This window comes from Rhopalosiphum padi, chromosome 1 (genome assembly GCF_020882245.1).
Source record: "Rhopalosiphum padi isolate XX-2018 chromosome 1, ASM2088224v1, whole genome shotgun sequence".
NCBI lineage: Eukaryota > Metazoa > Arthropoda > Insecta > Hemiptera > Aphididae > Rhopalosiphum > Rhopalosiphum padi.
Window position 1 is genome coordinate 418,861 of NC_083597.1, and position 15,699 is coordinate 434,559.

The 15,699-nt window shown below is 28.1% G+C and overlaps 1 protein-coding gene across 3 annotated transcripts in view; it reads right to left on the reverse strand.

Moving 5' to 3' along the window:
- Positions 1–15,699, reverse strand: part of LOC132920117 (RNA-binding protein fusilli) — a 72,862-nt gene that overhangs the window by 35,100 nt on the left and 22,063 nt on the right. For all 3 annotated transcript variants that reach the window (XM_060982221.1, XM_060982230.1, XM_060982211.1), the window contains exon 3: positions 12,610–12,756. In XM_060982221.1, the coding sequence (XP_060838204.1) occupies positions 12,610–12,756 (147 nt within the window). The remainder of the gene's footprint in view (positions 1–12,609; positions 12,757–15,699) is intronic.

Genomic DNA, 15,699 nt, shown 5'->3' on the forward strand with positions numbered 1-15,699 from the left:
TGTATATACTATACACTATATACTTAAATATAGTATAATTTATAGTACCAACCTTTTTTTTTATACTACCAACCTATATAGACTATATAGCCTAATTAGCCGAAAGAAATCTCGTATAGGTAAGAATAGACCAAATGTGTTGTTGGCTTTATTAAAATGCCACCAGAACATATAAATTATGTTATTAATAAACAGATTTTATGTAATACCTAGATTTTAATGTCACGTATATTTGCAATAGAATTGAGTAAAAATTAAAAATATACAGAGTGTAACAGAACTATTTAACAAATATAGTAACATCTGTAATGGAAGTTTGTTAAATAGTCTTGTTACACTATATATACTAAATTAATTAATACTTTATGGTAAAAAGTATTATATTTTATTATATTAAAAATATCTATCCTTTAAAGTATTGGGTCGTACATATAACATTATATAATCCCTAACACAAAATTCTAATTACGTTTCTCAGGTTTCTCTTAGGTATCTACACAATTTTCGCGATTTGAGATAACAAACTTGTTTCGATTTTAATTTTAATTTAAACATATTTATTATTTTTATAAATGTGTCAAAGCGACCATTATATATGAATAAAAAATAAATATATATATTATATACCATACGGGTATATATATTTAAACTAAGTAGTTTTTTTGTGATTTCATATTGATTTATTTATTAGTACGTCTTTAAAAACGAATAAAATATTTGCTTTTTTCGATGACGTGGTTCAAAATAATCAGAATAAATATTGTACAAAATTAGAAACCGTAATAATAATTAATCTATTTATTATATAAAAATAATATAATTTACACCAAAAATGCAATTCTATTCACACAATCCTTTTTATCAAATCATCCCACTCAAAAATATAGGTACTAACCTAAATAAAAAATAAATCAAATCACAATTCACAGTTGTATGGTATACCATTATACTAACAACATTTCTCCCATTTCACTAAACTTCGTGAAATCTAACAAAATATCAATCATTGTTTTTTCACCTCGAGTTTTCTAGAAAATTTGAAGTAATTATCACACAACCACAAAAAATATCATACAATTCCTTAGTAGTAAAAGAGAATACCCTAATAAACATTTACCTAACCTGTCGGGTTTACATCAACATTATTATTATTTATTTACATATTATTATGCAGTATTAAAAACACCATGCTCTCTGCACTTTAATCAATAATAAAAATGGTAAATTAATATTAATTATTTTTCAGACTGTAGGTACATAATTTTAGAATAAATTGTTTTTTATGATAGAAATTTATTTATTTCGTAAGGGAAATACTTGGTCTTGAAATACTTGAAATATTATACATCACTTATTTTGTATAATCAAAATAAAAATAGTTCAGATAACTACTTAAGAAGAGATATTACGTGTTTTCCTTTGTGAAAAATTAAAGTTGTCTAATTGATAAGCTACAATTAATTTAAAAATGTATGTCGTTTATTTGTACCCATAGGAAAGGAAAAAGAGCAATTGTGACGACACGGGAATTTTAATAACAACATTTAATTTATTGATGAGCCAATAGCCAACCATGGCGCCCGCAGAGGGTAGCGGAGGGCATGTCCCACACTATTTTAGTTAATATTAAATATTAATTGCTGTATTACCTACTTGCATGGCTTAAGTATTTATACTTTTAACTTTTTCCCCCACCCGGGTCTATATTTCTGAATGCGTTCTTGACGGCAAACCCCTAAGTGGATTTGATTTAACGGTTTTCGGTTAACTTTTATTGGACGAATGAATATGCAATGATGTCACTTACCACCGTACAGACAATGAAGCAAAATAAGGAAAAATAAGTTACCATAAAGAAATATAGATATAAATGATACACAATAATACAGTAAATATATATATATATGTATTATATAATAATACTAACAACAACAAGACAAGTTGAGTGAGAATCAATGATCTCTAACGTTTTTGCGCAGGCTATCTCATGATTACTAGTACAACTCTTCTTTCAATGGCACAGACCGGCCATTGAACCACACTGCACAGCAGTATTAAATATGTATAATCATGTATACGTTTATATGAATAAAGGCTGGCAAGTGGAGAGAGAAAAAAACATCTCACCCACCAATTCGCCATACGTAATACACTAATACGTACTATACTACTATGTGTTGTTGACTGCTGTAATATTATTACGACGACAGTAATGTGATTTATTGATAATATTATAGTTGGCTTTTTATTATTATTGTATTTTTTAGTCCAATAGAATAGTGCTACAATTGTATGGTGCGAACTATATTGAAAACGGATAACAAAATAAATATATATCTTACGAGATTTTATTTATCAATGCTAGCAACTTGTAAAGTGAACGGTTCTAAAAATTAAATCAGGCAAAAATTGATATTACGTACCTTGACCGGTTTAAACTTGAAATTTGTTATCAATTCCTGTTATAAAAATAAGTATATATTTTTTTCTAATAAAGATTTAGTTCCAACACTCAAAAAATATATTTATCAATCACGTGTCTATGTTTATTAAATAATAATAACTACCATACACTATATGGGTTTAAATAATTAATGTAACACAGATGAATATGTGATACAGCCTTTTGGTTTTCAAAGTTCTTAACAAAGACGATATCCCATCCATTTATGGACTAGTTGAAGCCATTTGAACGAACATCCTAATACATGTACAATTGTACATATATAATATGTCTCATTAAATGTAGTCTTACGTGACTTGTCATCTCGGTATATAGCCAAAATCAAGGACTAAAAAACGAAAGGTAAACTCTGCGGACGGTTAATGATATCATATAGTGACCATTATACATACTTATACTATTTTATTATTATAATAAACATATATTTCTAGATCAAGGACACATTGCACTTGAATATGTACTCAATGTGATCCACTGCACACAATTTGTTTTTTACTGATAGGCTATATCTACATTTAATAGGGATATTTCAGTAATTAACTGCAACTAGTTTTTCTATTTTTAATAATGATCTAATTTTATCACCTGGTTATTTTTCTTTAAATTTGTTATAAATCCTTTATTAATATACAATTTTTATACAACTATATTTTGTATAAATCATTAGATGTTATGACTATATTATATACTGTTCAGTTTTCTATATAGTTTATATGAATATATGATACAAATGTGTATTATTATCAAGAATATTGAAATTTAGATTTGTACATCAATAAATAATTAGGTATTATACCTTGTTTACACGTTTAACTTTATTGCCATTTTTTTTTATTGATTTTCGTTTGGAGAGTCACCAAAATATGCATCTATTTTTTAAAATTGTTAGTTATTGAAATGGTATATTTAACGTTAATTAAAGTATATAATATTGAGAAATTATGAATTTGCATGCGTGTGAACCAGACCGAGGGACCAAGGATGTTATAACGTAAATATAGTCCAAAGACAGCGTTGGCCGAACTGAATTACGAATTCACCACACCACAATAGTTGCGAGGCCGTAAATTGGTACAATGACCTTCCGGTGGTGCCAGCAGAAAGTGTTTAAAAATCATTTTCTTACACACTTTACGTAGGAAATCATTTTTTATGTTTAAAAATCTAGAAAATATTTTAAAAATAATAAGTAGGAACATCCGAACATACAACATATTTATATATTAATATAGTTCCTAGGGATGATTTTTTAATTTATCACAGTAACAGTACAAATACATAAATCAATTATTTAAAATTGTTTAGACAACCATAGATAAGTTTTCATCTAACGAATAATTTAATAAATTTGATCGATGTATTAGATATGCATTAACATCATATATTAATTATAACGGTTTAAGTGTTTATTTACGACACTATTACATTGAAATTGATTTCGAAAAAGCATTCGTAATTATACACCACAATACCACATATAAACGGAATACGCGGTATGTACTGTGTAACTAATAAATGACATGCATAAAAAAACAATAAAACACTATACGATTAAATGATTTGTGTTCAAGTCTCCTGGGATCAATAAGTTAAATTTTGTCGCCACATACAGAATAAATTATTTGAATTTGATAATATATCCTAAGTGAATAATAAGCTATACTATAGTACTTTAGTAAATAACATGCAAAGGGCAAATTCATTTCCGGTCAAATTTCCAAAATATAAGACATATATATATATATATACATTATCATATATGACGTGTTTCAGCGGATGTACTAAATGAAAACCGATGTTATAAATATTTTCATACACAGCTCACGTTTTATTTTATATATGTATAGTCGTATAGTATACATATCATTTTTTTTATTACTATTTTGAACATACAATTTACATTTATGTACGTTGGTCTTTAGTATTTCGTACAATCTAAAACTCGTAGGCCTACCTTTCACTGTATAAATATATGTCGCTGTCATGACTTGTGAAGTCTTATGATAAAAAGAACCGCGAAATGTTCGACCGTCATTCCACTTATACGTCTCACACATTAATACATCGCTGCTTGTATATACTATATAATACACGCACACATTTTTATATTAATATGTATTATACAACCCTTTTGCGCCCACAAGTCATATAAAATAGGGAAGGTAAAACCGTTGTTCCATAACGGTTCCCACACTAAAATTTCAATATGTAAATTGTTAAGGGATTTAAAAAATCGGGTTTCTCCCTTTAACGAATTATTAATGTGTTATTATACGCTGCAAGATGTTCAAACAGGTGGTGTTCGAGTCAGCAATACTAAAAGAACGCAGTACTTACTTAATTTACAGATTTTAATTTTTTTTCACATATTTTTACAAGAACACATAGTGTATAAATGCGTTAAGAATTTTTGTTAAGTGAATAATAATAATAATTTTTTTATTATATTTAAAATTACAATATTACAAGTTTAATAATTTTAGTAAGTACATATGTATAATACGAGTATACCTATAATAGCTATATAAAATTATAAACTATCAGAACCTGTACAGGCGTTACCCGAAATAAAGTAAATTTCCGTATCCTGTCTTAAATTTCGTTATATGTTAACTACATATTATATATATTTTAATATTATTATTTCTAAATCATTTGATTGGTTTTAATATAAAATATAGATCTAAAGTTATATCCAATTATAATAAATTAATAACTAAGCATTTTATGTAACCAATGACAATTCTATAAAAATTTAAATAATAATTATTTTTTTGCGAACCAACTAATCCTCGTGCGTTTAGCCCATAATCCTCCTCTTTAAAACGTAAAATGTTAAAAATTTGTTTCAAGGAACACACTTTTGGGTTAGGGGTTACCTATGTACCAATAAGTTTTAGAACCATGAGCATTGAGCACAATATATTTTTACTGTGGATCACTAACACAAACACACACACACACACACACACGACATATGCATTTTTAGAAGAAAGATAATTTTAATAATTTAAAGAAGATATCTATGTGTATATAAGATACTATTATAGTTTTTGCGAAAGTATTGGGTACCAGTCGTTGTGTACCTAACCTAACCAGTGAATTATTTGTGTCATCTGAAAAGAAAAACTACGTCTTGTGGTTGTAAATTTATATTTATATAAAATATTGTTTTATAATAAGTGTAGTTTTCATTTAAAATGTATAATATAATATATGTATACTATATTTACTATACTAATGATAGATTAGAAGGTCACGAAAATCCTTTAATAAAAGCCTAACCCCTTCACTTCCTGGAAATCCCCGTCGAAGGCTCAAAAGAAAATGGCGTAGAGACCTTTTAACTTAATAATCCCATAACCTAAGTGCTACTAGTGCAGGGTTCGGTAACCTTTTTGTAATTAGAAAACCATGATGTCCAGGGAGCTAAACAACCTTTTTTTTTTTTTTTTTAGTTGTAGTTGTTACTAATTTGTTAGTATAGATTATTATAGAATATCAGAATAAAGATAGTAATATTATTTCATTGAGAAATTGGTAGGAATTAAAACAATAATATACGTGTCTAATTTTAAAATATATATAAAACCCTAATTTCATTAATTTATTATTCTTATTATTGTTTATATAAATATAATTTATTTAATTCAGAAATACTATCACTATAATAACGCAGGTATAATATAATTTATATTTTACGGGTCTCGATATATTGATGAATTTTCCAAAGAGCCGCAGGTTGCATGTTAAAGAGCAGCAGGTTCCCGACTCTTGTACTAGTGGATAGTTCTTTAACCACAGTACTCTAATAATGTTTATTCTCATCTCACATAAACTTACTGTGCTTAATTGTATAGATTGTATTTTTTTTAAATAAAAAAAATTGTACACCTCAAAATATAATAGTTTCTCAAAAATATCGATGACCAGTATTACCCACTGGCTATTCAGCCTCTACTCTCCCTTATAGTGTTAATACCTATATAATAAATAGCATAATAAACTAGCCTATCGCAAAAATAATTATTTTTAGTTAAAATATTGAGTAAGACTTGTATAATGTACATCTAATGTTCAAATTTAAATCAAAACGCGAAATTACGAACATAATTAATTTCAAGATCAAGATTTTTAGTTAGTTGATATACCTGTTTATTTACGAATTTACGTAAACTTAATTGTCAACTGTTAATCCATTTTATTTTTTTACTTTAAATAAGACAAGAATTTCACAGAGACAGGTTTGATCATGAAATACCCATTTTAAATTGTGTGAATAACACGACTCGTTATATTAAATACATATTTTTTATATACCTAAAAACCTACAACGTGTAATACACTAATACATGTTATGTAAAACTATTATGTAAAATGTTAAATGGTACAATATCAAACCAAGTTACAGTCCGTCTTAAATGTCCTTTCTTGGTTTCAAATGTGTGGAAATTCTACTGTTTATTCTACATTTTTAGAGATATTATCCATAAAATCTAAACCAGTCAGACAATTCCAAACTATCATATAACAACAACAATAATAATATAATATTATATAGGTTATTATAATTTATAGTTATCATTTTAAATACATAAGTTTTAGAATTATCAAAATTGGCATGTTATTATTAACATCAAAAATATTTTATTGATCATACAAAAATGTGATATAGATATTTAAGAAAAAGTAATATTTCCAAAAAATTAATCTAACTTAACTTAACCTAATATTTTTAGATTAAACATAAGTAATTTTAATGCACAATTAATTAGTATTAGCTTTTTTGAAATTTAAATTTCAGATCCGCAGTGATGGCCGTAAATGATAGTCAACCCTTTTTAAAAAAGATCTATTCCTACTTGCATTTGAGAATGGTATATCAATTAATAAGGAAATTTAAACATTAGGGAAGATTATTCTTTAGGGCGCATCATCGGGATATTTTTGTATTTTTTATTTAGTTATTAAAATATGTTTTAAATTGAATGATACCAAAATGGTTTCAAAAAATTAAAATTGGCGGTTTCTTACAAGATCTGACGAAAAACCCTCATCTTAATAAATATTCATTAGCTTAAAACTTAAATGCTTTTTATGGAGATCAATTGATGTATTATTATTTATGAAAAAAAATCAGATTTTGAAGGTAAACAGATAATTGATCTTCACAAAAAAATAACCCAGTACCTACCTATACGAACAAATCAATAATAATCAATAATATTGTATAAGTCTTCAACCAATTTTTTTTAATATGATACATTTAAAAAATGTAAATTTAGTTATCTCTTAGTCTTATTGACAGAAATATATCAGCAGTAGCCAGTAAGATCACATTTTTTAATAGGATAATAATAATACGAATTTTGATCGGTTATAAATTATTACTTAGACTAACTATTTTTAGAAAAAATGTTTTGAAGTCTGTAGTCTATACTATCTTCTACTATCTTCTATATTCTTCAGTATTAAATAATAAAATTAAAACAAGGACCAATAATTTCCCACATACATGATTTTTTCGTGGGGACCAATATTGTCTTAAAATTGTAATTTGTATGTTTCAATTATTTAGTTGAACGCAATAACACACCCATTAAAAAAAAATAAATATCTCGTTTTTAATTTTCCATTCACTATTATTACCTATACTTGATATTTCTATAAATTATGTTTTAAGAATGACGAGGTAATAGTGATTTTTTTATTGTATCGCCATAACGGAACTTAGACCGTAAACAATGCTAATACTATATATCATATTATATATAATGTGTAAAACGTTTCGAATCGGAGTCCTTAACCGACAACTGGAACAAAATCGTTAAACTGTACTTGCCGCTTTTATTAGGGCACTTAGTGTACTGGCCTCTATCGACCCGATTGTCATTATACCACCAAGAAGCGAAAAGAAGGAAATAAATAAATTTGATAATTTTTCTTGAAAACCTAAATGCCTTGATTCCGGGGCAAATCAACCGAAACTGTCGTGGCGAATGTTACAGTCGGTACAGATAGCAGATAGGAATATACACAATAAAGAACCATATATTATATTATAATAAATATGATAAGTAATAATAACCTAATAATAATACATTATGATGAATTATTTAGAGCACAATTAGAATCAAAATAATAATTACACCACTAACCTATCCTTGACGATGAAAGCAGGTTAGGTTAGGTTTATTTACTTATATAAAGGGGGAGAGACAGGATACCGTGTATTTCCTCGTTACAGACGTTTTTAAGAAAACGCAGTGGTCCAGTCCAACCTGTACATATTAAAATCTAGGCATGAACAGAAAAACGTGGAACGTGTTTGACCAGGCCATATTGAAATGAGTTGTTTTGTGGCTATATTGCAGAGTGCTGAGTATTGATGTACTGACGTCGCATCAAATTGATTATCAATAAATACCAAGAAAATTAAATAAACAATCTAAGTTCGGATTAAACTATTCATGAAAAAGTGTTCATTAAAAAATTAACTAAAACTATTAATTTCCGTAAGAATAGTTGAAGACTGATAATACGTTACAGTGAGTTGCACTGCGGTATATTATTTTCACAAATTGTAATATGTACGAACGTAATAATTTATGAAATATACATATAAATATTTTTTACAGTTGAATATCGCAACGACGAAATGGGCGATGTCAAAAATTAAAATCGCTGATATTAATTTAAAGACTCACGCTTCATTTGTTTAAACTCTAAAGTCAATAATATGGTATACACTATACACCCAAGGGCAATATGTCCTAGTTAGACTGACAGGTAACTGATTTCATCTTAGCAGTTTGCGACATTTTTCGTTAATAGATTATTATTATTATACCTGTTTTCAAATATCCAGAATTAAAAAAAATATTTTTGGCGGTCAGGTTATTTCTGCTCCACGGGCCACCTATTGCCGACCCCTGGTTTAAAATATAATACATACATTTTATATTTTGAGTACTTACATACAACTTTAATAAGGTTTTAAATGTGATCCAATACATTGCAATTTACTGAAGTGCATTTAATAGGTCAATAATAATATTATTATATTGTATTTTTAAAAGCCTTATCAAATAAAACCTTGAGTGCGAGAGAGCATTAGATTGGTGTATGAAATTCTATTTTGCCGACAAGTAGATCAATAACCAAAACCAGTTTAACGGTGCAAGTAAGTTACTAACACTGGATTGTGAGCGGTATATACCAGTATTACCGGGTAGGTATATAATTCTGGCATACGTATACAGTTTTATATTATGCACATTACTACTTTCGATCATACGCAAAACCGGTTGATAACTATATTATAAGAGTTCAAAGAAGCCAGTCGTGCTTTTTATAGGAATATAATAATATCATTGCAAGAATTGAAAATGAAAGTTAATATGGGACGTACAGGGGGTGAATTAAGATGAGTTTGTTTCCACTTACCAAAAGAAAACCTAGAATGAAAAAAAGAAATAAAAATTTGACAACTTTAAAAAAAATTACATGATATACCTATCTATTTATTCGATTGCATTATTATAGTAACTATAATACAATTCCTAGGACTGGAAATTTATATATAATAATGGAAATAGTGAATGCGCGTTATATAAGGGATGATGATTGTTGGTTAAAAATACACGATATATCAATGGTTATTTCAAATTGTTCTTAATATTTTTCACATATATTCCTGATTTTTCTACATATATGCGGGATATATTATATAATGTAACTCACAATGTAAAATGTTGATAAATTTTATAAAAACCGACAAGTTTTGGAAATAATTAAATAAGATCATAGCAGGTATTATTATTTTTACAAATAAATAATCTACCTGTGTTATATACATTTGAAAACTAATAATAATATATCGATCATTAGAGATAAAATAATTTTTTTAACATAATAAAATTAATTACTTTTTCATTAGAAGGTTTATATATAGGAAATCGTATTCCTCAAATAGGTATTAAAAGTTAAAACGATATTCGTTGTCCGTACATCTCGTACAGTCATCATATAATCGTATTTATATTATAATTTATGTTAGGTCATAATATCAATATGTAACAATCTTCATAAAAAAATTAGAACTGTCAACTAATAATTATTTTTTTAATCTAACGACTCATATATACTGCTCGACCAATATTCGAAATTTCTCTTCACGGCAAGCGGCGTAGAAACTAAGTTGACAATAATATAGTTTATATTGTCCTTTTTATGTGTCTATAGTCTATATTTAGATCTACCACTAATCACACATGCAATAAGATTATCAAAATAATAATACGAATTTCCAACGACTAACGAGGCCCCATCTCTTAGTAAGTTCCAACCAACATTACCATTTTAATCCTATACCTTATAAATGATAATACATTATTCCATACATAACATATCTATATTTGAAAATTGTAAATTATACATTTTATTTGGACTAGCCCTTATTGTAATAAAATAATTTCTACAGAAATACTCTTTTTCTTGTTAATTATAAAAATTATATTGTATGTCAAAAATTATTAGTCGCTAATATTTGGAAACACAAATATAATAGCAACTGAATATATAAACGTGGATTTTTTTTTTTAAGTAAAAGAAAGTAAAAGAAAACCTCAAAATAATTATTTTTATTATGATTAATACTAAAATTATTGGAAACCTCGGTTAAAATTGTACACTGTACAATAGTACACACACACATAATACGTTAGTACCGTTGGTAACTAATATTTATATTTGTGTTCTATTTTGTAACTTGTGAGTCAGTGGCGGCTTTTAGGCGCCCTTCCCCCCAGACAAAGAACTAAAGCCGCCCCTGTTGTGAGTTGTGGCACAAAGACATTTAAAATGTCTATCGGAAACTTAGAACCAACGCAGTATGTTTTGAATGACCGACATATACATTAGAATCAAATCCTACATAAACATAATACCTCGTAGATGATGTGCAAAGACATCTTTACGTAAGTACCCGGCGTTATATTGCCCGGGTTAACTTTTTCGAAAACCAGATGCCAAATCTCGTTATTTTTACACTTGCTGCCGCTGCCGTTTATCCCGTACACAACAGGTTATCGGGTGTTTCGTGTGCTCGTAGTTATAGTATATTCGTAATTAAAAAAAAAAATAAAATTATACAAACGCATCATTTGACGGTTTACCTTGGGTAAAACCGCATCAGACATCCCTCCCTTATATTTTACAAATTATTAACATAATAACACCACGTTATAGAGTGTAGTGATATTATAATAATAGTCTATAATATGTAGGTATTATGTAGATATCTATACAATAATATTATAATACAGTATGTTATCAGTAGCTTTACATGCCCCGTGGCCCTGCATGCAGGTGTATACACACTACACACAACAGTAATGTGTAGTCGACCCATAGGAGACTGATTAACAAGTACTCTAGTCATGGCGTGTACACTTGCACTGTAAGTAATGTCGTATACCTGTTGCGGAACATGCGGGGTTGATCACCCTGTATAATATAATACATATACGCGATCGTGCCTTCACCTGTAGAGCTTAAATTATAAAACAAAAAAACCCGTATTCAATAATATAACTATCGTAGTGTCGTGTTCTAGACAGAAAAATTTGAATGACGCCGGAGGAAATCTATTTAACACTTAATAATAATAATATATTCTGATTAAGATATACATTACTACACAGTACACATAAAATGTTTATCTACTGTTTAGAACACGACAGTTAAGTCATGAGCTTTGAATACATATGTTAACAGCATACGTATAATAAATAATCCAATAGACTTTTGTAGTCAACACGTTGACGACTATACGATGTATTCCTCACTAACTCATAGCGGGGTTAGAAATTAAAACATACCTATTTGAATTAAAAACGGACATGTCTGATTTAAATACATAAATGATCTTAATTCGTTGAGCAAACTTCACTGACAAATATAGCCTAATGAAAGTTGTACGGCAAATAATCGGTGTAATTTATCAGGTGAAACATTCATATTATATAATATACTTAAATACGATATTATATAATATATATCATATAAATATTCTATATTATCAGTTATCACTATTATCAAAAGTTCAGGAGGTATATCTATATTATTAAACATTAGAAACTCACCTTGTCGATAGCATCCTGTAGGGGAATACCGGAAGTTTTGACCATTTTTTCAGTGATACCTATGTCTGATGTGACTTGGTCAGACAAGATATTTTCGTTTTGGTCAACTTCGGTCGGCTTTACTAAATACTGCTGAATACCTACAACCTGAAATGAAAAATAAAACAATTATGAAATTAATAAATTTATCATACATTTTATAAATAGTCATTATATAAAATACTACATTGCATACATCTTATATACAGTCTATATGTATACGTGTATAATATATTGATTAATAATACATACACATTGTTATTTCCGTTTACCTGATAATCAATTTTGCTTTAGAAATATATTTGCAATGTATACGGGAATTTAGGGTTTGTATTTTGGTAACTTTCCAAAAAAATAAAGCATGTCTTAACATACATAAAAACTACAACCACACCGGTAGAACAGGCACTAACGCACTACAAACTGTATGCGTCATTAACCTCCCGAAATACTAGTCCTGTAGCTATACGAGTAGGAATATAGGTAGTACGCAGAGACGAGGAAAAAAAATACAACTTAAGGTATTCCTAATACATTTTATAAGCGAGTGGTACTATTATATCGTAAAGAGGCAAACACGTATATATGCAAAGAGACACACGGCTTACATTGCTTTATAATTCTTAAGTTGATCAACTATAATAGGGTAATTTGAAATACTATATTTAAATTAAATAGACAATAGATTATACAATTTGATTTTGTTTATTTCGTTTAATGAATAAAAACAATTATATATCTAGCCGATAACATTATTAAAAATACAATTAAGTAAAAATGAGTCTTTGATGATGTCTCCAAAATTAACTTGCAGTTCAATGGATAATGCTGTTTCTCAAGACCGGTTGTCAACAACTTAAAGATACATCGTAATTTAATATTATGATATGTGTATAGGTAAATACTAATGGACTTGTGCGTCATAGATAATTTCAAGACATAATAGGTATATTTTTTGGTATAATGACTTGTATAATACACATTTAACGTGGCTTACAATACAAAAATTATAAAAGTATAACATTTTCTGGTACTTTCATAACTCATAACCGTTTATTATAAGTTTATTCTAAATAGTATATATAGGGAAATATATGACTTAGTATAACTCATTAAAATAGATAATAAACTAAACACTCGTATAAAATAAAATCATAACCATTGATAACACTTTTAAGTTTTAAACATTATCTATCTATATAATAATAAAATAATTGTTATGATATTTGAAGGATTTTTAATAAATAATAATTATGTATCAACTGCAATAATAAGTATTTAGTAATAATCGACTTGTTTTATATACGCAAATAAAAATTTAATTCACGAAAACTCAAGCTACATTTTCAAAAGATCTAGAACATATTAAACATTTTAAAGATTTAATAAATAGGTAATAATATAATGATAATGATAAAATTATATTATAGTATAAACAATAAACATACATAAGACACTATTAAAATGTATACATGCTCGATTCTCTTATTAAACAAAAAAAATAGGAAACATTAAGTATGTATGTCTACAAAACTAAATTTTGATACCAAATAGGCAAAAAAATAAAAACTTATATAACTTATATTACACTAATGTTTCATAACGGCTTACATTTCTAATTTTTCATTCCGAAGCAGAATAATCAGAGTATTTAATTTTATAAAAACCAAATTTTGGATAAGTAGTTTATTAATATAGTGTAATTTATAAGTATTTAAAGTTTAGTAGATGAGAAGTAAACCAAAATTTTGCGAAATACTCTTTTACCACTGTACTCTGCTCATTAAAACTTAATTAATTACTCAACTACTCGTCAAAAATTTTATTTTTTTTATGTCAAAGTACTCCAAAAAGTATTTTTTTAATTATAAAAAACAATAATAGTTTTAGGTTTTATGACTACTTCAATGTTATACTAAACTTATATATTTTTAGATTATACTCCTTTAATTTACAAAGGTACACAAGGTAGTTAAACTTTTCTTATCACACATATTATTTTATATTATAACATATGTTGGTATATATTATACGCTGTACAGGTATGAGGGAAGAGATTGGTTATCAATTCTTAGCCATCTCTCAAAAAACGTTTGAAAAGGTTTTATAAAAGAATTATGTCTTAAAAACTCAATTCAAAACAACTAAAAAATATATTTTCACCCCTTCCTTCGAAATTTTTTTTTAAAAAAAGGTACAAATTAGCAGAAAAAAATTAATATTATTATTATATAACATACGCGTAATACACTAAAATACGTATACATAGGCACATAGCATATACACCTATAATATGTTTAAAAATAATACACACACTGTTCATTTTAATCGTCGTTCTCACACGTCGCGTAATCGGCAATTACAATCTCGCGGATGGTGATGATCAATGGGTGTTAGTCGAGTAGAAAGAGGGGGTAACAGGTACCGAAAAAACGAGCGTCGACAACGTTATAGGTTATTTAACGCGCGAATCTCCTTTCTAAACGCATTATAGATACCATTCGTTTCGAAATTATGGACCAGAGGAGGTGGAAGAATGAGTAGGAGGAGGATAAGATATATAGCAAACAATGAACAACATAATAACAACAACAGCGGTCGGCGATAAAATCATCATAACTCGGGAACAAAAAAAAGCCGAATAGAAAAGAAACATTAGATATAAACTTAAGAAAACGACGACTCTGCGTGGTATTATAAAATTGCGAGCGGTGGCGGGGACAGTTATGGCGGCAATATGCGTGTTGTTATTCGTCAGCCAAAGCTTTTGACTGGAGTGAGCGAGCAGGCGGAACGATGAACGCTCCGAATCTCCGAGAGACCGTGTCGCAAACGACCAAAACAAGTAGAGAAGAAAAAACGAAATAACAAAAAAAACGGCCAAGGAAAATAATATAATATTAATATACGTCATAAGGAACGCGCGTGACGACGTCCGCCTCCACCACCGATGCCCGCAACGCCACCTACATATTATTATCATCATGACTGCTATAAAGCGACGCCGGGCGCTGCTGTGGCAGTAATGTCATCGCTCCCCGAGGCCTTCCA